The sequence below is a fragment of the Neolamprologus brichardi genome, chromosome 12, assembly GCF_056152115.1.
Source record: "Neolamprologus brichardi isolate AB-2024 chromosome 12, ASM5615211v1, whole genome shotgun sequence".
In the NCBI taxonomy this organism is placed as follows: Eukaryota; Metazoa; Chordata; class Actinopteri; order Cichliformes; family Cichlidae; genus Neolamprologus; species Neolamprologus brichardi.
This window is the reverse complement of record NC_142115.1, coordinates 34,071,289-34,090,949: the sequence shown is the minus strand read 5'-3', so window position 1 is coordinate 34,090,949 and position 19,661 is coordinate 34,071,289. Positions and strand designations below refer to the sequence as shown.

Genomic DNA, 19,661 nt, shown 5'->3' with positions numbered 1-19,661 from the left:
GTTTGGTTGGGGTCAGCCAATCAGAAGAAAGTTCTCTTAAAGCAAAAGCCTGAGATAATGTCACAGACAGTGGATAAAACGAGGGCCGGCACTAAGTAACTTTAGTAAATTCCTATTTAAATGGTGCCTATCTGACTGAAAAAGATGATTTGATGATTGGTGGAACGAACATGCAGCTGACAAATCTGCAGAAAATAAAGAATCAATCTTGTTAGCATTAACTGGAATCTCATCGTCTCTCCCATTATCATTTCCCAAATTGCACATACTCAACTCCTCGTCTCCCAGTGGAGATGGGAACAAGGAAGAGACATGAGGAAGTGAGTCAGCACGGATTTAAGTAGAAGAGACATGACTTTAAATTGATGTCCATTAATTAACTTAAAGTGATGTCACTTGATATGAGAACTTGGTTATTTTCTCAAAATCCTCTATGTAACTCTGGAGCCGGACCTCACAAAGAATGCAGCCTTAAAGCACATTCACATCACCTTCACTTTTAAAGACCCTACAGTCAATAACACTAACAGAATGTGGGGGTATAGCTCAGTGGGAAAGCATTTAACTGCAGATCAAGAGGTCTCTGGTTCAAATCCAGGTGCCCCCTGTTTGTGTAAGAGCTGTATCTCATTTATTTATTTGCTTAAGTTGAAAAAAAAACAAAAAACCTTTACAAGCTGCACTATTTGGCAACCACCAAATATGGCCATAATGGGTGGTGCAAATTGGGCGTAACCTTTTGTTTGGTTGGGGTCAGCCAATCAGAAGAAAGTTCTCTTAAAGGAGAAACCTAAGACAATGTTGCAGACAGTGGATAAAACAAACGCCGGCACTAAGTATAAGACATATGAGGATAATTTTACTTTAGTAAATTCCTATTTAAATGCTACCTATGTGACTGAAAAACCAATGGACGATGGTTGATTGAAAAGGGGGCCATGCCCTAAACCAGGAGTGGGGAACTCCAGGCCTCAAGCGCCAGTGTTCCCAACTCCTTCCCTAAACCATGCGCTTGTGCTTTTTTGTGTATATTTTTTTTTACTTTAACTGGGAGTCTCTCCCATTATCATTTCCCAAATTGCACATGCTCAACTCCTCATCTCCCAGTGGAGATGGGAACAAGGAAGAGACATGAGGAAGTGAATCAACACACATTTAAGTAGATGAGACATGACTTTAAATTGATGTCACTTGATATGAGAACTAGGTTCATTTTCTCAAAAACTTCTATACAGCTGGTCATTACAAAGAATGCAACTTAAAGCACAGCCACATCACCTTCACGTTTCAAGACTGGACCCTATGTCCATCTTCTGCAAACAGTCAAGACCATTCTGAGGGGGTATAGCTCAGTGGTAGAGCATTTGAGTGCAGATCTAGAGGTCTCTGGTTCAAATCCAGATGTCCCCTGTTTCCCAATTTACATGGGAGGTGTCGATGAATTCATTGCATTTTGTTTGCATGTAATTAGTCCTTTGGGTGTAGAAGTAAGAGGGAGTCGGTTTCATTTGAAAGATCAGTGAAGTTGCTGTTTTTGAATGCTTTGCAACCAAAAAGTTGGGGTGCTAAGGTGCACAGATGTTTTTAAAAACTGAGCTAAAGGTACGCAAGACATGAACTGTATAACGGCATAATGACACACAGTACTGCACCGGTAGAGACTTTAACTTGAAAACAGGTTAATGTGTCATCACTTAAAAGCTGATGGAGGGAAACGTCACTGCAAAGCATTTCTTAGTGATGACATTTATCCTGTGATGAAGTATTTTTATGCTGATGAGAGTGGACATTGCCCACATCCATACAGTCGTAGCTTTCTACTCCTTCACCACTTGAATGAATATCTCCACCATATTCACCATCTAATCTCTAACTGTGTCCATCTGCTGCTCGGGTTTGAGAAAACAGTTTTTTTTCTCGTCTGAAAACGCCGCCTGCTGAAGCAGAAAAACAATCGTATGTGCGTGCACCAAATGGTAACACTGCAGGACGCTTTTTCAGCTGCACATTTCGGATGAATCCCGTGGCTTACATCAGCACCGAGTTCTCTCGGGACTGTAGAAGTTCACGTTTTATTATTGTAAGCTTTATTTAGCTTTATTTATAATCAAACACACATGCAGCAGAGCATATAGTTACAACACAGCTAAGGGCCCCAGTGTGTACCTATAAGTGAGGTCCGTCTTGTCCCAGCGTTGTCCATACAGGGTGTAGCGTCTCTGGCGGTATCGCCCCCGGTGCCGCCACTCTTCCTTGGTGGGATAGTCCGGTACGCCACAGCGGGGATGATTCAATGTGCTGTTCGTCAGTGAGTGTGGCTCTTTAACCAGTTCCTGAGTTTGAGGGGCTTTTGCTCTCTTCTTCAGCTCCTGAAAGTTTTCAGAGACCTGAAACAACAACGTGGTTTATTTAGACAACGTCATGCTTTCATAGGCAGGGACAACTTGGCATGTCTGTACGTGACCTTGTGGGTCAGTACTTACCACTTATGTGCAGTTTGCTGTAGGCAGGGTTGGATCAGATTACTTTGAACATGTCAGTGAATACAAATTACTTGGCAGCTTTTTGTAAGTAGTAGTAACTTAATCCACTGAACTAAAAGCAATCTGACACAATTACTTACCTAATCTGATTACATAGGCCTCACAGCTATATAGAGTTTGCATGAGCCCCAGTTTCTCCTGCAATTGATATCACAGCCCAACACACAAAATTGACCTTTAAGCTTATGTTTATTTTAGTTAAATGGAGCAATGCATATTAATTAACAGGGAGACCGAAGTCTGTCATGTAAATTAGGGGTGGGTTTTGATAATCGATGTATCGATTAAAATCGATTCTGGCTTGGATAACGTGATATCGATTCATTAAAACCCTGAATCGATTTTTTAATATAAATTTATTTTGCCCAAAACACCAGAATCTCAGGTTAAACCTCACAAAATTTCAACAACCGCCAAACAGCTAAAACAGTAAATGACAGTCTTCTGCACAAAGACGTAAAAACACGGACCTGCCGACGGATCTGAATCAGTGAGATGTCGCCTTTCTCACCCGACGGCACGGACTCGGTCGGGGCTGAAAGCCGACAGCTCGCTAATTCTGATGTTTCGATGGGTCCGCGCTTTGTGTTTACGCCCTTTTTGCGCTAGATTCTGAAGCTGCAGGTTTTATTTCTCTCCAAACAATATTGACTGAACTAGCAGCAAAAGACGATCCAAGTAGAAATATGTGTTGACAATGTATATTTAGAAAGAGTAAATGAAATAAAATTTCTTGGGGTGATCATTGACTACAAGCTCTGTTGGAAGCCACACATTACTTATGTTCGGGGGAAACTGGTACGGGTCATTGCCGTCCTGGGGAAAGCAAAGCATATGCTGGATCAGAAAGCACTGCACATTTTATACTGTGCTTTACTACTGCCATATATGAGCTACTGTGTAGAGGTCTGGGGAAACACATACAAAAGTAACACACAAACAATAACTGTAATACAGAAAAGGGCCATTAGATTAATAAATAATGTGGGGTACAGGGACCATACAAATGCACTCTTTGTCAAAATGCAAGCTACTAAATTCCAAGACTTGGTGAAGCTTGAAACAGCGCAAATAATGTATAAAGTAAGAAATAAATTGCTTCCAAAAGAAATCTGTAAATTGTTCATAGAAAGAGAAGGTGGGTATAACTTAAGAGGGAAATGGAATTTAAAAATACAAAGTGCTAGAACAACTTTAAGAACAATGTCTATCTCAATTGCAGGAGTTAAATTATGGAACAGACTAACAGAAGAAATAAAAGACAATAAAAACATAAAACAGTTTAAAGTAAGATATAAAAACCTAATTTTAAATAAGTATAAGAATGAAGAAAACGGGGTTAACCCAGGACGGTAATGTTGCTGGTAATGGTGTTGTGGTTCTTTTTTGGTTTTTTGTTTTGGTTTGTTTGTTTTTCCATAACTTGTGTATCTGCAAATATACACCTTCTGTATTTTTCATATGAAAGAAACTATACTGTGGTGGGGCTTTGCTAATTTCTTGTTTTTGATTTATGTATGTTTTGTTTTGCTTTGCTTTGCTTTTGTTTCATATGTTGTTTGTTTAATTTAAGACTAAAAAAAAAATAAAAAATTAAATGAATGAGAGGTAAAACTTGAGGGGGTAGGGACAAATAAGTAAATACTTCTGCCTACTCCTTTTCAAACAAATAATGGAATAATATTTTGTAATGATTGTGAAGGCTCATGTTTGAAATGTTTGAAATAAAAATGAACTGAACTGAACTGAACTGAACAAACTACGCTTCACATAAACATTGTCATGAATTCCCTCTAACTTTTGCTGTTTTGCTTCGACCACGATAAAATCACACTTCATGCACAGCTCTCTCTCTCTCTCTCTCTCTCTCTCTCTCTCTGTACTTCAAGAACAGTTTCCCGTCTAAAAATCAGTTTTCTGCATTATTCGCTTGCTTGTTACGCACAAGTCTGCCGTTGTTTACAGGCTGTCAGCCGCTGTTTTTTTTCCCCTTTTACTTACTTCCGAAAAGAAAACCTAATTTCTGCTGTTCAATAGGCTACTGAACAAATGTAAACTTTTTAAAATTATGCAAAATTGCAAAACGCTTAGCCATGTCTCTAATAAAACCTCTAATAACTTCAGAGGTGATGTTCATATGTTGATTAATGGTTTTCTTTCGTTTTTGATGTACTGCAGAATATTTATTATAAAATCCTAGGCCAGGAAAATCACCTTCATGTTTTTCTGTGTTTTATCTTCAGCTACTTTGACACAAAGGCCTCTGCTGTGACGCTCACACCTTTGATAAAGTCTGTCGAGTGTCAGCTTCCTTTTTATAGATACAAAAATATGTAAATGTACTGATCTGAATTATAATATTTCCGACTGTCTGAGGCAAAATTTCCCAGATTCAAATCGAATTGAATCGAATCGTGGATCGAATCGATTCTAGAAATCAGTGACGATACCCAGCCCTAATGTAAATGCATCCGATTTGGCCGTTATTTAGAATTGATGCATTAATAAGAGGCACAATTACACAAATAACAATATTTTATTGTTTCCAAACTACTGTTTCATATATCTGAAGAAAGAATCATCGGATGTTTGTTTAGTATGTGCTGCTCGATAACAGAAGACCGACTGCCCAGAAACACCAGAAACTTCCTCCAGATGTTATCAAAGACAAAAAAAGAAAAAGATTCCTGGCAATTAAAATATAATGTCATTGCACTTCTAAAAATGTTGTGGTTGTAATAAACTTCAATTCAGTTTCACGACAAAAGCAGCCACAGGGCAGGTTTTACTTTAACGTAAAGGCCAGTGTGGAAGTGAAAAAGATCTGCTTTGTTTTAACAGAAAGAGACCTTCAGCAGAACAAGGCCTCACTGAGATGACAGCAGCGGGAGGCCAGTTGTTAAGATGGAGCCTTTCTAGATAAGCCCGTATTTTTACGATGTTTTGTTTGCAGCTGTTTGTGAGATTAGTGAAGCCAGATATGATGTCATGGCGTTAGATGGAAATGCAGAAACATGACAGCTTAGATTAAGTGCGCTGTAGCTATGTGGTTGTCCCACACTGTGCTGCCCATGCTTGAACCAATCATTTTAGCACGTGAAAGAGCTGGTGACTTTTCAAACCTGACTCTTTAATCAGTGGAAAACCTACTCTACCTCCTGACCCACAGCTGCCCCCCTTTTAGGTTTCCATTTCTACTCAGTATTTAGTCAAAGAAGTATTTGCAAATCCCATTTGCGCAGTCCTCAAGTGCATGCAGGCAAACTCGCCCTGTGGAGAGCAACAGAGGCATGTGCTGATATGCAATCTCAAAACCAGATTTTTAGAAATGCTCTGCATATATAGTCTTAAATTAAACACTGATGGACGCATAGAAGAGGAAGATTTGCTTTATTCTGATATCTACTGGCTTTATCAGAAGCCTTACAACATTTTTCATTGCCTCTGCAGGCAATCGCTAATGTTTCAGTCTGAATGACCTAAAGTTTGCTGTTAGAGGGTGAATGCTTGGATGTGCACACACAGTTGTTGCTATAATATGTGCATCTTATCAGTTGTGAAGTTGCTACAAATTCACCAAAAGTTGTTATGATTCGTGGTGCAGGGAATGTGAATGTGTGAGGCAAACTGAGTGATAATCCAACTGTAAGTTGTTGGGATATTTGACTTGGGACATAAAGTTAAAAAGAACAAAGAAGAAACAAGACAAAGAAAATAAGTAATAAGAAGGGAGAGAAGCAAAAACAAAGTACAGAAAGCCCTGAGGCAGAGGTCAATGTTCTCTGGATTTGAATCATCATCATTTTGAACCCCGAGGTTAATGACAGCATAACCTCATAATCAGGTCACTGAGTCATGTATTTTTCCTCAGTTTAAGAGCCAGTTGGTCCCAGAATGTCCCATTATCATTAATACCACCCTCCCTCCTGCTAGATCAAGAGGAAATGCCTCTGCTTATTTCCACAGAAGCAAATTACAGAGCGGATCTATCCCATCTGCACCTCCTCATCTCACTCTGTCCTCAGCCTAAAGCAAAACTGCATCTGCAGCTCTGCAGTTGCAGGGAACTGTTGGGTGTACTCATCCTGTCACAAAATGATGTGCATTTCCTTTTCCGGCGCCACTCAGAAAAACCTGTGGGAAAAGACACTATCGATATACGTACAGATGAAACAAATTACCTCCATTATCAGTGCCCGTGAATCTTCCCACAGGCCAGTGCAGCGCCGACATTTGCGAACATTGTCCTTTCATGAAATAATGAAGCATGCATGGATGGATGCATCTTCCCTTTGAGCACTAGTTCTCCTTGGCATTTAGGAATTAGCATTTGGTTATCAGTTTACATGCTTGTGGGATGTTTCAAGATGAGACTTTTGCTGCACAATTAATATAAAAGGTGGGAGATCTGTAGGTTTTTAAGACTCGTTGTTAGTTTAAAAACAGTTTAAAAATATGTGTTATGTTTGTTGGTGCTCAGATTAAACATGGCCCAAATTCAAAATGATAAGGTCAATTTAACACAAGACTCAGATTGCCCTAAATCTTCAATTTCATGCAGTTTTTTCTACTCTTTGATCTGAATTATGTCACAGGAAAGGGATATTGCTAATATAGTCATCTCTGCCACAATGGCTCCACCTACCTGCTGTTTATTAAACTTTATGCTTTAGGCAGCCAATCAGAAGACCCACAACCTGCGGCAGGTGGAGACCAGGCTTAAGTGTTGCTATGCTAAGCTCACTCTGCAAAAGAGAACAAGAGCCAAACTGCAGTTAAAGCAGTGGAGTTTGAATATGTCTTCAGGAAGAGAAACCCAATGAAGAGACAGCAATCTGTGTGACGCCACCCGTACTCCTGTCTCAGAGAGTGGAACTGCTATGCTTTGCTCTTAGGCTACGTTCACTCTGCAGGTCTTAATGCTCAATTCCGATTTTCTGATCAAATCTGATTTTTTTGTCTGCTTGTTCACACTACAAATAAAATGCAACAGCAAACGCGCTCTAGTGTGAACGCTCAAAGCGCCCGCATGCGCAAAAGAAGACGTCACACACAACGCGCTCTGTTTAGACCCAGAGCAAACAGTATTGTTTGACTGATGGCCCTTAATATAAAGACTTCAGACTTCACGTTTCCCAATTTTTGCTTTAAGTTATTTTGTTATTTACATAATAATGTAGATAACCTAATAATGATCCTTATTGCTGTTTTAGAGGAGCGCTGCTTCAAAGGATAGTTGCAGATTTCTGTCAGAATCTGCAGATTATACAGTACAAATAAAATGTTCACGTTTCTCCAACGTTGTCTTCCCAGCAGTTTCACCGGATGGCCAGGAAGCGTTCGCGATGTCTTATCAGGCGCTTCTCTGGTGCTGATAATCGGCGTCTGTCTTGTGTCAGTGACGTAAAAGACGGATTTAATGCGACCTGACCGTTCAAACAGCAGTCGCTTTCTGAAACATCGGATATGTATCGGATTCAGTACCACATACGAAAGTGACCCAGATCGGATTTGGAAATATCGGATTTGTCCCGTTCACACTGTCACACCATGATCGGATATGGGTCGCATAGGGTCAAAAAAATCGGATTTGATGCGCTTTCGCCTGCAGTGTGAACGTAGCCTAAGACTCACTGCACTTGGTTGCACATCTTCACTCTTAACCTGCTGTTTGGACCTTGGTTTTTTGATCTGCTCTGGTTCCTTTGCGGTCTTTCCAGCTTTGCTGTTTTAATTCTTCTTCTCATTGGTGTCCTTCTGAGGGTTTCTGGTTCCTGCCTCCTCTAATGCTGATTGTCCTCTTTCACGGCCGTGAGAATGTGCAACCCAGTAGAGCACTGAGGTAACCTTGACCTCAAACACAGATAGACTTCAGCTGGGTGTGTTGGTGGTTACTGTCACCATACATGGCTGTGTTTTTTGGGCATTTGTGGCTTAAAGGAAGGGCGAGAGGAGCTAACAAACACCATTTTGAGACTGGGGATGACCTGAGGGGTGAACCAAGATAAATATAATAATAATACCGAATTTCCCAGAGGAACCCACCCGAGGGATTAATAAAGTTTTATCTTATCTTATCTCTCTCTTATGTTCTGACAATTTGGCCATGTTCACTAATATGACAATAAACCATTTTATATGAGAGAAAAGACAGAAAGGAAAAGCATAAAAAAGTTCTACTTAAGAGTTTTCACCACTGACAGAAGAAATAAATCAAACATGAAGCATTAAACCTGCTTAAATTAAATGCTTCATTATGACAGAGGATTTTGCAATTATAGCCACAGAAGGAAGACGCTAATTATTTACACTTAAGGTGCAGGATAATGAAACAAAGCTATCCAGTGGTTCTGCAAAACTTTATGTCACCTGTTTGCGAAATTAAAAGGCCAAAATGCATTTTCAACCCGTCGTGCATCATTACTTTGATGTTACAGAGGTTTTGCAGTGCTGACAGAAAGCCAGGTCTAACCTTTACTCAAAAGCCCAACATGAATTCCCATTAAAGCCACACAACCTGTAAAAGCAAAATAATTAAACGAAGAATGCTTATCTGAGTACGGTCACAGTGGTGCATGTGCTGTGCTTAAATGAGCCTGACTCGCTCTGCTCTGCAGGACTCTACTGTGTCGCTGTTAGGTAGGTTATGGGGAACAAAACCCAGCAGGATTTGTGGAATGTGCTCCAGACTGCAGAAACGCAGTGACTGATGGATCTGGATTGCAGAACAAACACTACGCATACACGGCCCTCCACCTCCCGCGTTTCACTTTGTTTAAAGGAGATTTCAGCTGCTTGTTTTGTTGCAGAAAGCCCTTATTCATGTTCGGGGGAATGTTTCTACTCATGTCCTGCAGCTTTTCTTTAAATGGCTTGTTAGTGTTGTTACGACTGAACAAAAAGGCCTTTTAAACAGAGTCTCCCCCCCCCCATGAGATTTCGAAGGCAGCCTTGGAAAACTTACACCTTGTCTGGCTTCTTTCTGCTCTTCCTTGAGCACCAGTCTGATGCGAGCTTTCTGTCTCTGCGCTATTATCTGCCTTCCTGCAGTTCATACTGACAACAAAAACTTCAGATAAACAACAAAACCCTTATCACGATACGATGTGTTCTGAAACTTATCTATCTAATGGCTGCTGATCTTAAACTGGAGGAAAACATTACAAGCACAGAACATATCTTACGTGGGAAAGCCTGTGAGTTCATGTTCATTTAGTTCAATTACAGATTATGCAAAATGTATCACATATTTTTTTTATCATGGCTTTGAGGTTTCGTTTTCATTTTTTTGGTCATTCTGTTGCACTTTTGATGTTTCACTTCCTCTCTGCCAGTTCGCCTCAAGCAGAAACAGTAAAACAGTACAGCTAGTAAGTGCCAAAAAGTGCAGTTCCTCTAACGGCCACTTGAGGCTGTCTCCACAAGTGAGTCAATCGCCACAGATTCCCATGTTAACATGTCCAACTTTGCAGAAGGAACATATGTTTGCAGCCCGGTATAAAAAAAAGGTTTTTGTCGTCATGTACGGTTCCCTTCGCCTTATTAACTGTATGGATGTTTTTGTTGTAATAACTCATCCATTTGGAGACTGGTGAGGCTTAAAGTTAGCGCTGTGGCTGCTTCAACTGACACACATCCACACAAATGACTGCAGCTGCTATCCGTCTCTTAGGCCTCACCTCGGTAAATTGGAGTCACTGAGGTTGACCTCTTGCTCGTGTTTGTGTTCTTGAGATTGTTTATCTGTGCAAGTGATAATTACAAGCACAATGCAGCAACGCAGACAGATAAAAACACAATTTAAAAACACCTTTCATCATCATAAGAGGTCATGGCCTGTTCTAACCTTTAGGCAGCACTGGGGGCAATGCCTTCTGTGCAAACCATCCCCAAGCCTCACATAGGCTAACTGTATAAGATAAAGGTCTTAGTTTATTCAGATTGCACAGAGCGTATATTTGTTAATAATTTGAATCATTTTGGATAAGGATAAGTGTAAGATTTTCTTTCCTTATTTAATTTTTACGTACTGTTCCTTTAATACACGGTAACTGTGCACAGGGGGGAGCTTTCGTGACTGGCAGTGTGGAGTAACAGGGCTTTAACTAGCTGTGGAGTAAAACATAAGCTAACTTAAACCCCCCCAAAAAACCTTAAAGGTATTTTGTGATATATTTTTGTGCCTGGTTGTTTTTCCACCCCTGGTCGTTATCACCTCAGGTGTTTGAACATAATAACGATAGCTGTTTTGCTGACAGGACAGCACGAAGCCTCTGTGGTTTGTGTTGATGACGGGGATTTGAACTGTGAATCACCTGGACACCAGCCAACCCCGGGCTCTAAACGAGACAGTTTAGACTGAAGCTGCCCCCCACCTGATCCCAATCACATCAGTGTCGAGGTGAGCGAGTGTCGGCTTTCAGGGTCGTAAAACTATACCTGGCGCTGGGTACACGGGGTTGGGGTGTGGGGTGTGGGGGGGGGGGGCACTGCTTGGTCATTTCAAAGAAATCCTGTTAAAGACTAAGCCTCCCCAGCTGTGTGGCAAATGGACTGTTTGACCCGCGTGACCCCGCAGTCATAAATGTGCCTGATTCCTAACAGGTTCACTGACGTTCAAGGTTAAACCCAAGCACAGGTATTATCTTCACCTAAATGTGTTTTAGTTTGTACTCGAGATCTTAGCCGATGTCGTTGATGAAATGCAGTGAAACAGAATCCGACGTATTATTTTTCCCAGTTAGAAAACAAGCTGATGGATTTTTAATCTTCAGCAGATAAAAAGTTAATTTCAGACTCCGAGTGCAGCTCCAAACAGCATCTATTTAACCTAAAAGAAGAATCTTTGGAAAACAATGAGTTTTTTGAGGGTATATTTTAGGATAAATGTGTTCTGTCTTACCAACATTTTAGGTTGAGCTCAGTTATATGAAAGACCGCTTTGTTTGATGCCACCTCCACAACTTTGCTGATGAGACTTGGATGTTGCAGGTGCGCACACACAGACAATGGAAATCCTGTCAGGAGAGTGTGTGATGATGTTTGAGAAAGAAATGAAAAACTACCTTCAGGACAATTAATCTGTCACTTTCTGCTGAGAATGCAAGTTAGCGATGAGACACGAAATCTCCAAAAAGCCCGAAGGCGTAGAAGACGCTCACTCACGCTGAGGGCATGTGGAGGGGGGTGTGCGATGGTGGCGGCGAAGGGGGTCATCCGTTACGTGCACGGACACATCTAGCTTCTGGTTACAGTGTTGACAAGATCTGCGAGAAGCAGTGCAGGAGATCTGCGAGTGGTATTTAGAGAGCACAGAGAGACAAGTCTGGGCACGGTGCGTCTGAAGAGCGTCTCCAGTCTGACAACAAATCCACCACAACCCCCGCCGGGTCACTGATGTGACAGAGAACCTCCAGGGAGATGGTTTCCACTCGTTTGAAGAAGAAAAACACTTTCATCCACAGCACATCTTCACACGAGCAGAGAGGTCCTTCAGTTAATATGTTACAGACATTTGGGAAAGCTGCAACTACTTCTGGAGTAGTTATTCCAACTTCATATTTTTTAACCGAAGAAGGAAATTACCAGAGGAATGCACCTGTGATCACTTTAGTTTACATGTTTATACTTCAGCTTTTTGTGAATGTTTAATGACTGGTTTAACTTTAAATTTTAAAGCCAGGTTTCTGCTGGGCCACTGACATTTCTTAGTGTCCTTTTGTATAGTCTTTGACAGACACAGATCGAAGGAGAGTTCCTATTATAAATTTAACTCTTCTGTTCAATTTCATACTATTTATATCATTATTTCACCATCACAGCAGACAAAACCTTTCAAACGCTAACAAACACAGCTGGAGTCAAGAAATGCACCTCTAAAATACTGAATAAAAGTCTAACACAGTAAAAATGTTACAATTACCAACCAAAAAAAGCACAAACGTAGATACTCACTCACTTTTCTCTGCATCTAAACCACACTCCATAATACCATGAAAAATATACTATTTTATGCCTAATTTAAACTGTGTTATCGCTGGCATTTTTCATAGATTCAGCTAAAGAAATGGGGGGAAATGTGTTTTTGTGACGAGTTGCTATAACAAAGTACTAAAAGATACTATTTGAAATTGTTTCTTTGCTCAGTCGTTTGTTATTGGTAGACACAACATTATTTCATACCTTAAATTAGGTGTCTTTTATGCTTCAATGATTTATAGTCAAAGTTTAGGACAGCCAGTCTCTTTGGAAGCAAAATATAAAGAAATAAGGGGTGGCTCAAGATTTACTGTATATATTTGCCAGATTTGTTAACTGTAGTTTTATGATAGACGTTGTTTTTATTAAAAAATGCATCTGGGGGAGATTCTTCTGAAAAAGTCACATTTTTATAGACCCTTTGCTTCAGTGCAGCAGAGTGAATTACGTCCACACAACATGTGTTTTGAATAAGGACCGTAGAAAATCTATAACTGCAGCTTAAGTATAAAGGAAATTGGCTACATAAAAAAAGGAAATTATAAAATTTGATATGAAAACATCTTCTTGAAACTCAGAGAGTAGCACAGACTGGTGCAAAGGAAAAGGACCCCAGGGTGAAAAACAAAAAGTTTCAAAGAGGCGACAGGTGATGCTGCCAGTGCTTCAAACAATGCTCTTTTTTATGGCAGAAAAACAAGAAGTGTAAAGATTTTTTCATCAACATGATATCTGAGTATCCAAAAGAAACAGTCTAAACCTAATCCGGATAACAGGAAGTAAGTCATAAGTGAGTGTTTACTTGAGGAGACAGATAAGGATTCAATTTGAAGGGTGTGCTCTTACTGAAACAACGGGGGAAAGGATTGCTTACAGTAGGAGAACATTTATTGTACTAGAAGGGGGGTGGGGGTGGGGATGGTGGGAGCATAACAATTTTTCATCAAGAAATACTTTGTTATCTTCCTTCTTACTTCGCTAATCCAATTTATCTTCTGATAATCAGAAACACCCGGCAGTTGAAGGTGATACAAACCATCTGGGCATCTGCTTGAATCTCTTATCTTTCCTGTCAAGAAAAAAACAAACAAAACGCTTCCTCATATGACTCGCAGATCTCCTGTTCGCCTGGCTGCAGGATGATTTCAGTGCTGATTGTGATTATTAATTAGAGAAAACCCCAGGAGAGCCAACTACCAGGAAAATCAGCTGGCTTTTCTTTAAGGTTACTGTGGTGTGATTTTCTATTCGGCTTTTAGAGAAAAGTAAACGACACAAGTAAGACGTGCCAGAGTTAAAGTGAGGACATCGGGTACAAGCCTTCAACATCTGGACTAACAGATGTTTTTAACAGAGTTTTAACAGGATTTCTTTCCAGAGAAGGGAAAAATCCTGCAGCAAGGCACCAAACTTCCTGTTTAAAGGGGGTTCTTCTGCCCCGCTGTTGCCAAGTGCATGCACACTGGCTGTTGCTGATCTTGCTCTGATACTGTTTCTAACTTTTGTTGTGTAAATAAATTTTAACTGAGCATTGCTGTAAGCTACAGAAACACCTCATGTGTGCAGTCTAACTGAACTTAAACGATAACATTAAAGAGTCCTGGATGTCCAATAAGCAGTGGCCTTTTCAGTAGCTATGCTATGCTACCTGAACTCTTTTCCTTACCTGTTTCTGAGCTGCTGTGGGTTATGCTTTTCAGCCTTCAATCTTCTCCTCCTCTTTTCTAGCTAGATGCTACTACTGCTGCCGTGCAAGCTTCTATAATTTGGCTCATAGACAGTAGAAATGATGCACGTAGCCTACAGACCTGAAAAGTGAAGCCAATAGGGAAGGGCAGGACAACTTTTTTACCAGCCAGCAGGGGGCAACACCTTTCATTGAGAAATGACTGCAGCTCATGTGATCCATGAGCTCTGTAAACTCTTCCCTGACGACTGTGGTCATTTTTTTTTTGCCATTTCACCAATCACAAATTATTCGCCAACGAGCATGTGCAGTGCCCTGTTTCTCGCCCCTCGCTCATCACATCTGGTTTCAAAACACCAAGATGGCAACGGCAAAAATGCTGTGCTCAAGGCTTCACAATTACAGAACTTCACCACCGACTGAGTAACATCTGCCTGCATCAGTCACGACTACTTGGTGTACGGTTCTAACAGAACAAACAGCAAATCTGGCACCAGAAGATGTTTAACTCTTGAGAAGAACGTATGCGCTGTGTCCAACAGATGTGATTGATTGGTCACGTTCCTACCACAGATGAATCAGGCTCAAGGTTTATTGGGGACTGGACCAGTAAAATCCAAATACAAAATTGTTCAACAGATTTGTTTTTACAGTAACGCAGTTTGAGCTTTAGCACCAACCTGAAACGCTGCATGCCAATACAAACAAGTGGGTGACATCACTATATACAGTCGCTATATATACTTTTATATGTAGCGTATGCACTCATAACCTTTTTGGGTGCATGAGCAGTGCTGCTCGAACTGTGTAAATTGAGTTTTCATGTTTCAAATATCGTTTATTAGGAGCAAGTATCATGGTTGTTACAAATTGATAGAACTTATGCCCCTTTTTTCTCTAAGCTTATGTAACGGGTGTATTAGAAAATAATTTATATTTCACCAAAGATCCATTCTGCAGTGTTATCTTGCTTTGTCAGTATTGGTTATGTATATGTGTTTATTTATATATGTTTATTTTCTGTATTTATATTTTGGGAGCTTTTATTTTGTTTGTGTGACCTTTGACTTCCCGCGAAGTCACTTCCTGTAGCTGCGCGCTATTTTCCTCAGTCGCCTAGAGGCCCCGCTGAGGAGAGGTGAGCGTACGCTAGTGTTCTCAGTTACAGAGTGAATAAACACGGTTAAAGTAACTAAAAGTAATTCAAACACTGCTCGTTCCCTTTGTGCATTTTGTCTCACAGTTCTGTTTGATGTTTTAGTGTAAATTAGTTTTTCTGTCGAGTACAGCACTTTATTGTAACATGCTAGTTAGCCAATCTCAGATGAGAGCATAGGAGCATGCACGTGGCTTCACATGTGGTCCGCTATCCTTCTCTCTCCCTTGAAGGTGTTCATGCAGAAGTCCAGTAGTGAAGTGAAGTCGCTGTACTGTTTTGTTTTTATTTTAGACAGGTATGTGAGCTCCCTCTTTTATTTTTGTGTCATGTGAATTGGTTATATCTTTTGTTTGTGATTCATGTTCACTGTTTCAACTTGCTGTTAGATGCATGTAACTAAAAAAATATGTAAAATTGCCACTGGTAAATGAAGTCTCCCTAAAGTATAATTTTGTTGATGAGGTAATTGTCATTATATGTTCATGATGCAGTGCATTTTCGTTTGTTATATATGATTATAAATACATTTTAGCAGTATTGTTTGTTAATTGGATTTATTGTGATGTTGCACCTCAGTCGCCTAGAGGCCCCGCTGAGGAGAGGTGTTCATGCAGAAGTCCAGTAGTGAAGTGAAGTCGCTGTACTGTTTTGTTTTTATTTTAGACAGACAGTTCTGGGAGAATAAATCCATCCAGCTGGCAAAGTGAGAGCTGACTCCTCTGGTCATTCGCACAACACAACGCAGAGAGCTAACGGCAATAAGAGTTTAAGGCCAGACGGGCTACAGTGGTGCCGTGACCCGGATCCACACCACTTCAGACTTGCTCATCGTGGTTCGTGGAGACGCGATCAACATCAGTTTGGTCACCAGAGGTTGCTGTAATGGACAATGTAATGTAAGCTTTGAACACAAATCCCAAGCGTTCTAGGAAACACTTGCACCTTTTTTTTTTGGACTGTTGTTTACAAGGTAAAATTAATTCTGCTGTTTGCATTGTACATATGTTAGAACAATGGATGATGAAAAAGTTTCAAGTGACGGGTTCAGCTTTGCCATGGGGAGAGGGAGGGTAATTGAGGGGTTGCCTAGTACACCAGTTCGTAGTGCAGGCTCCCCAGCTTTCTGTTCCACTCGCATACTTGGTTGCACATCTTCCAGTAGTGGTAAAGGTAAATCACTCTCAGACCCTTCAGCCACAGCAGACCCAGCATTAAATGACCTGATAACACACATAGCTCAACAGGTGGGGCAGACCATTAGGGAACAGTTGAAAAAGGAATGTGGGGAAAGGGATGACGGGGCCGCACAAGCTCAGAGCAGTGTAAGCCAGCCACCCAGCGAGCCCACTTACCTTAACCTGACTGGGGCGAAGCTAGTCCTGCAGTCAGATGTGAGAGAGCCTCCAGTCTTCAGAGGAGATGGGTCGGATAAACATACAGTCTGTGAGTGGGAGGAGCTGATGAGAATGTATGTCAAGAAGCGAGCAACACCCCTTCAGGAACAGTACCAAGAAATAATGTTCAAGTTGATGGGCAAAGCTAAGGACATTGTAAGGATAACTCTGAGAAGCACCCCATCGTTAAAACCTTGTGAGAATCCAAATGTTGTATATGACATACTGAGGCAACATTTCAGTGACATGACATATTCGTGTATGCCTATGGCCGATTTCTACAGCACAGTTCCAGTGCCAGGAGAAACTCCTGTAGAATATTGGGTCAGACTGAATAAGGCAGTTGATGCAGCAGAAGAAAGCCTGAAGAGGCTCGGACGGCACATGGAGGATCCCTGCCAGGAGGCAGCTATGATGTTTGTGAAGTACTGCCCTGATCCCACCCTTGCTGCTGTTTTCAAGTTCAAGGCACCAGATAAGTGGACAGCCAGTGAGATTCAGGAGCATGTGAATCGGTACCAGCTTGAGATGAAAGAGCGTATGCTCCCCAGGTCTAAGTGTCTCACACCAGTTAAAGCTAACATCCAGACCCCTGCAGCTGATGGTCTAGCGACATCAATGCACCCGGGAGAAACACAGGTGCAGGTGGGATCAAATGAGACAGTAAAGGCCCCTTGTAACGACAGTTGCCTGAAATTACTAATCAGCCTTTTTGACCATGCTTTGTCGCAGAATAACCAGGTTGCAGACAAGCAGCTTCCTCCAGGTCAGGCCCGACCCAGATGTTGTAGAGTATGCCAGTCCCCTGAACATTCTACCCTTGCGCATTGTAGGCAGAAACACCTATGCCTTGCATGCTTTGAGCCAAACCATATTAAGAGAAACTGCCCTCGTCGCTCACCTATTCAAAGGCACCCTGCCTCCCAACCTCATGACACCCAGCCTTTAAACTAGCTGGCCCGCATTTGGTGAGGGAATGTGTGGGCACAGATGTTGAAACCCTCGGCAGTGATGATGTTGAAAAGCATTACATTAAAGCATGTGCAGCCGCACCAGATGGTGTTAAGGTGGTAGTACAAAACACACAGAGAGTTGGCCCGTTTGACAAACTGTTTTACACTCCTGTCAGCATTAATAACAGACACCACATGCAGGGTATGCTTGACTCTGGTTCCATGGCGTGCACACTCAGTGAGCAAGCAGAACAGAGTATGCTGAGTAAGAATATACTGCCAGAACCCACTCCCCTGCCTCAAGAAATAGTGCTAGTAGGCTGTGGTGGCACACTTACCAAGCCCAAATGCATGTATGAAGTTGAAATGAAACTGTATGGAGAGACCTGTATTGTTCCCATCCTTGTAGTGCCAGGTCAACGTGATGATATAATCATTGGCACAAATGTCATCCGGTTTCTCATGCATCAGTTGAAAATAACCAATGACTATTGGCGCCTCGTATCAGGTGGCGGTTGTCCTCCAGAGTGTGAGCAATTTCTTGACCTCATGGCTAATTCATCCCGATGGAGAGGTGAAGAACTCCCAGACAAGATCGGCACAGTCAAGCTTCAGCAGTCAGTCACCTTGTTAGCAAGACAAGAGCATCTAGTCTGGGGCAAGCTGCCGAGTAATGTTTCTATGTCACCAGGGAGCACAGTGATTGTTGAAGCCACTTCATCAAAGTCCATGCCACGTAACATCATGGTTGGCCGCATCATAATGCCATTGTGGGGTGATAGGTGGGTTCCCATGAAGGTCACTAACCTGTTGGATAAACCAGTCACCCTGAAAAGAAACAGTAAGTTGGCTGACGTGTCCCCTTGTGTTGCTGTTGAGGATTTTGAAGTTTTCCAGGGCACCTGTCGACCCCAGAAATCTGTGCAGGAGGAGGAGAAGGATGATGGCCACCTCACTGATCTTAAACAGAGACTAAAACAGGTTGGGCTCAGTGAAATTGATATTGACCTGTGCCATGTTGGTCAAGGGGGGAAGGAGAAATTGGTTAAAATGCTTGAGAAGTACAATGACATTTTCTCCAAGCATACACATGACTGTGGCAAGGCCGAAGGCTTTGTACACCGCATCAGGCTCACTGATGAGAGGCCATTTCGCCTTCCTTACCGCCGAGTCCCTCCAGCACATTACCAAAAGCTGCGACAAGTTTTGTCTGAAATGGAAGAACAGGAAATCATCAGAAGGTCCGTGAGCGAGTATGCCTCTCCACTGGTGTTAGTGTGGAAAAAGGATGGTAGTTTAAGAATCTGCACTGACTTCAGATGGCTGAATGCAAGGACCCTCAAAGATGCACACCCACTGCCACACCAGTCTGACTGCCTTGCTGCATTGGGTGGAAATACCTACTTCAGCACCATGGATCTGACCTCGGGATTTTATAACATCCCTATGGCAGAGGAAGACAAGAAATACACAGCATTTACAACCCCAATGGGATTGTTTGAGTACAACAGAATGCCCCAAGGACTCTGTAACAGCCCCGCCTCATTTATGCGAATGATGCTCAGTATTTTTGGGGATCTGAACTTCAGTAGTCTGCTGTGCTATCTCGACGATCTGCTTGTATTTGCTCGGACAGAAGAGGAGGCCTTGGAGCGGCTAGAGACTGTGTTTCAGCGCTTGCGCATCCATAACCTCAAACTAAGTCCTAAGAAATGCCACTTAATGAGGTCATCAGTCAAGTTTTTGGGCCACATTATAGATGGCAATGGAGTGGCTGTGGACCCAGCAAAGGTTGAGGTCATAGCAAAGATGACAAAGGCTGAATTGATGGAGGATGATGGCTGCACCCCGTCAGTTAAGAGGATTAAGTCATTCCTGGGGATGATATTCTACTATCAGCATTTCATCCCTAGCTGCTCCTCTATGGCCAAGCCTTTGTTTGCCCTC

General features: G+C 41.7%; 1 protein-coding gene and 2 non-coding genes across 3 annotated transcripts in view; 2 read left to right on the top strand and 1 right to left on the bottom strand.

The window, feature by feature from the left end:
* The window catches only part of mmp11a (matrix metallopeptidase 11a), a 49,134-nt gene that overhangs the window by 18,838 nt on the left and 10,635 nt on the right, over positions 1 to 19,661 (bottom strand). The window contains exon 2 of the mRNA XM_087849452.1: positions 2,167 to 2,387. Within this exon, the coding sequence (XP_087705578.1) occupies positions 2,167 to 2,387 (221 nt within the window). The remainder of the gene's footprint in view (positions 1 to 2,166; positions 2,388 to 19,661) is intronic.
* On the top strand, positions 536 to 607 carry trnac-gca (transfer RNA cysteine (anticodon GCA)). The gene has a single exon. It is a non-coding gene; the product is annotated as a tRNA-Cys (tRNA).
* On the top strand, positions 1,339 to 1,410 carry trnac-gca (transfer RNA cysteine (anticodon GCA)). Its single transcript has one exon. It is a non-coding gene; the product is annotated as a tRNA-Cys (tRNA).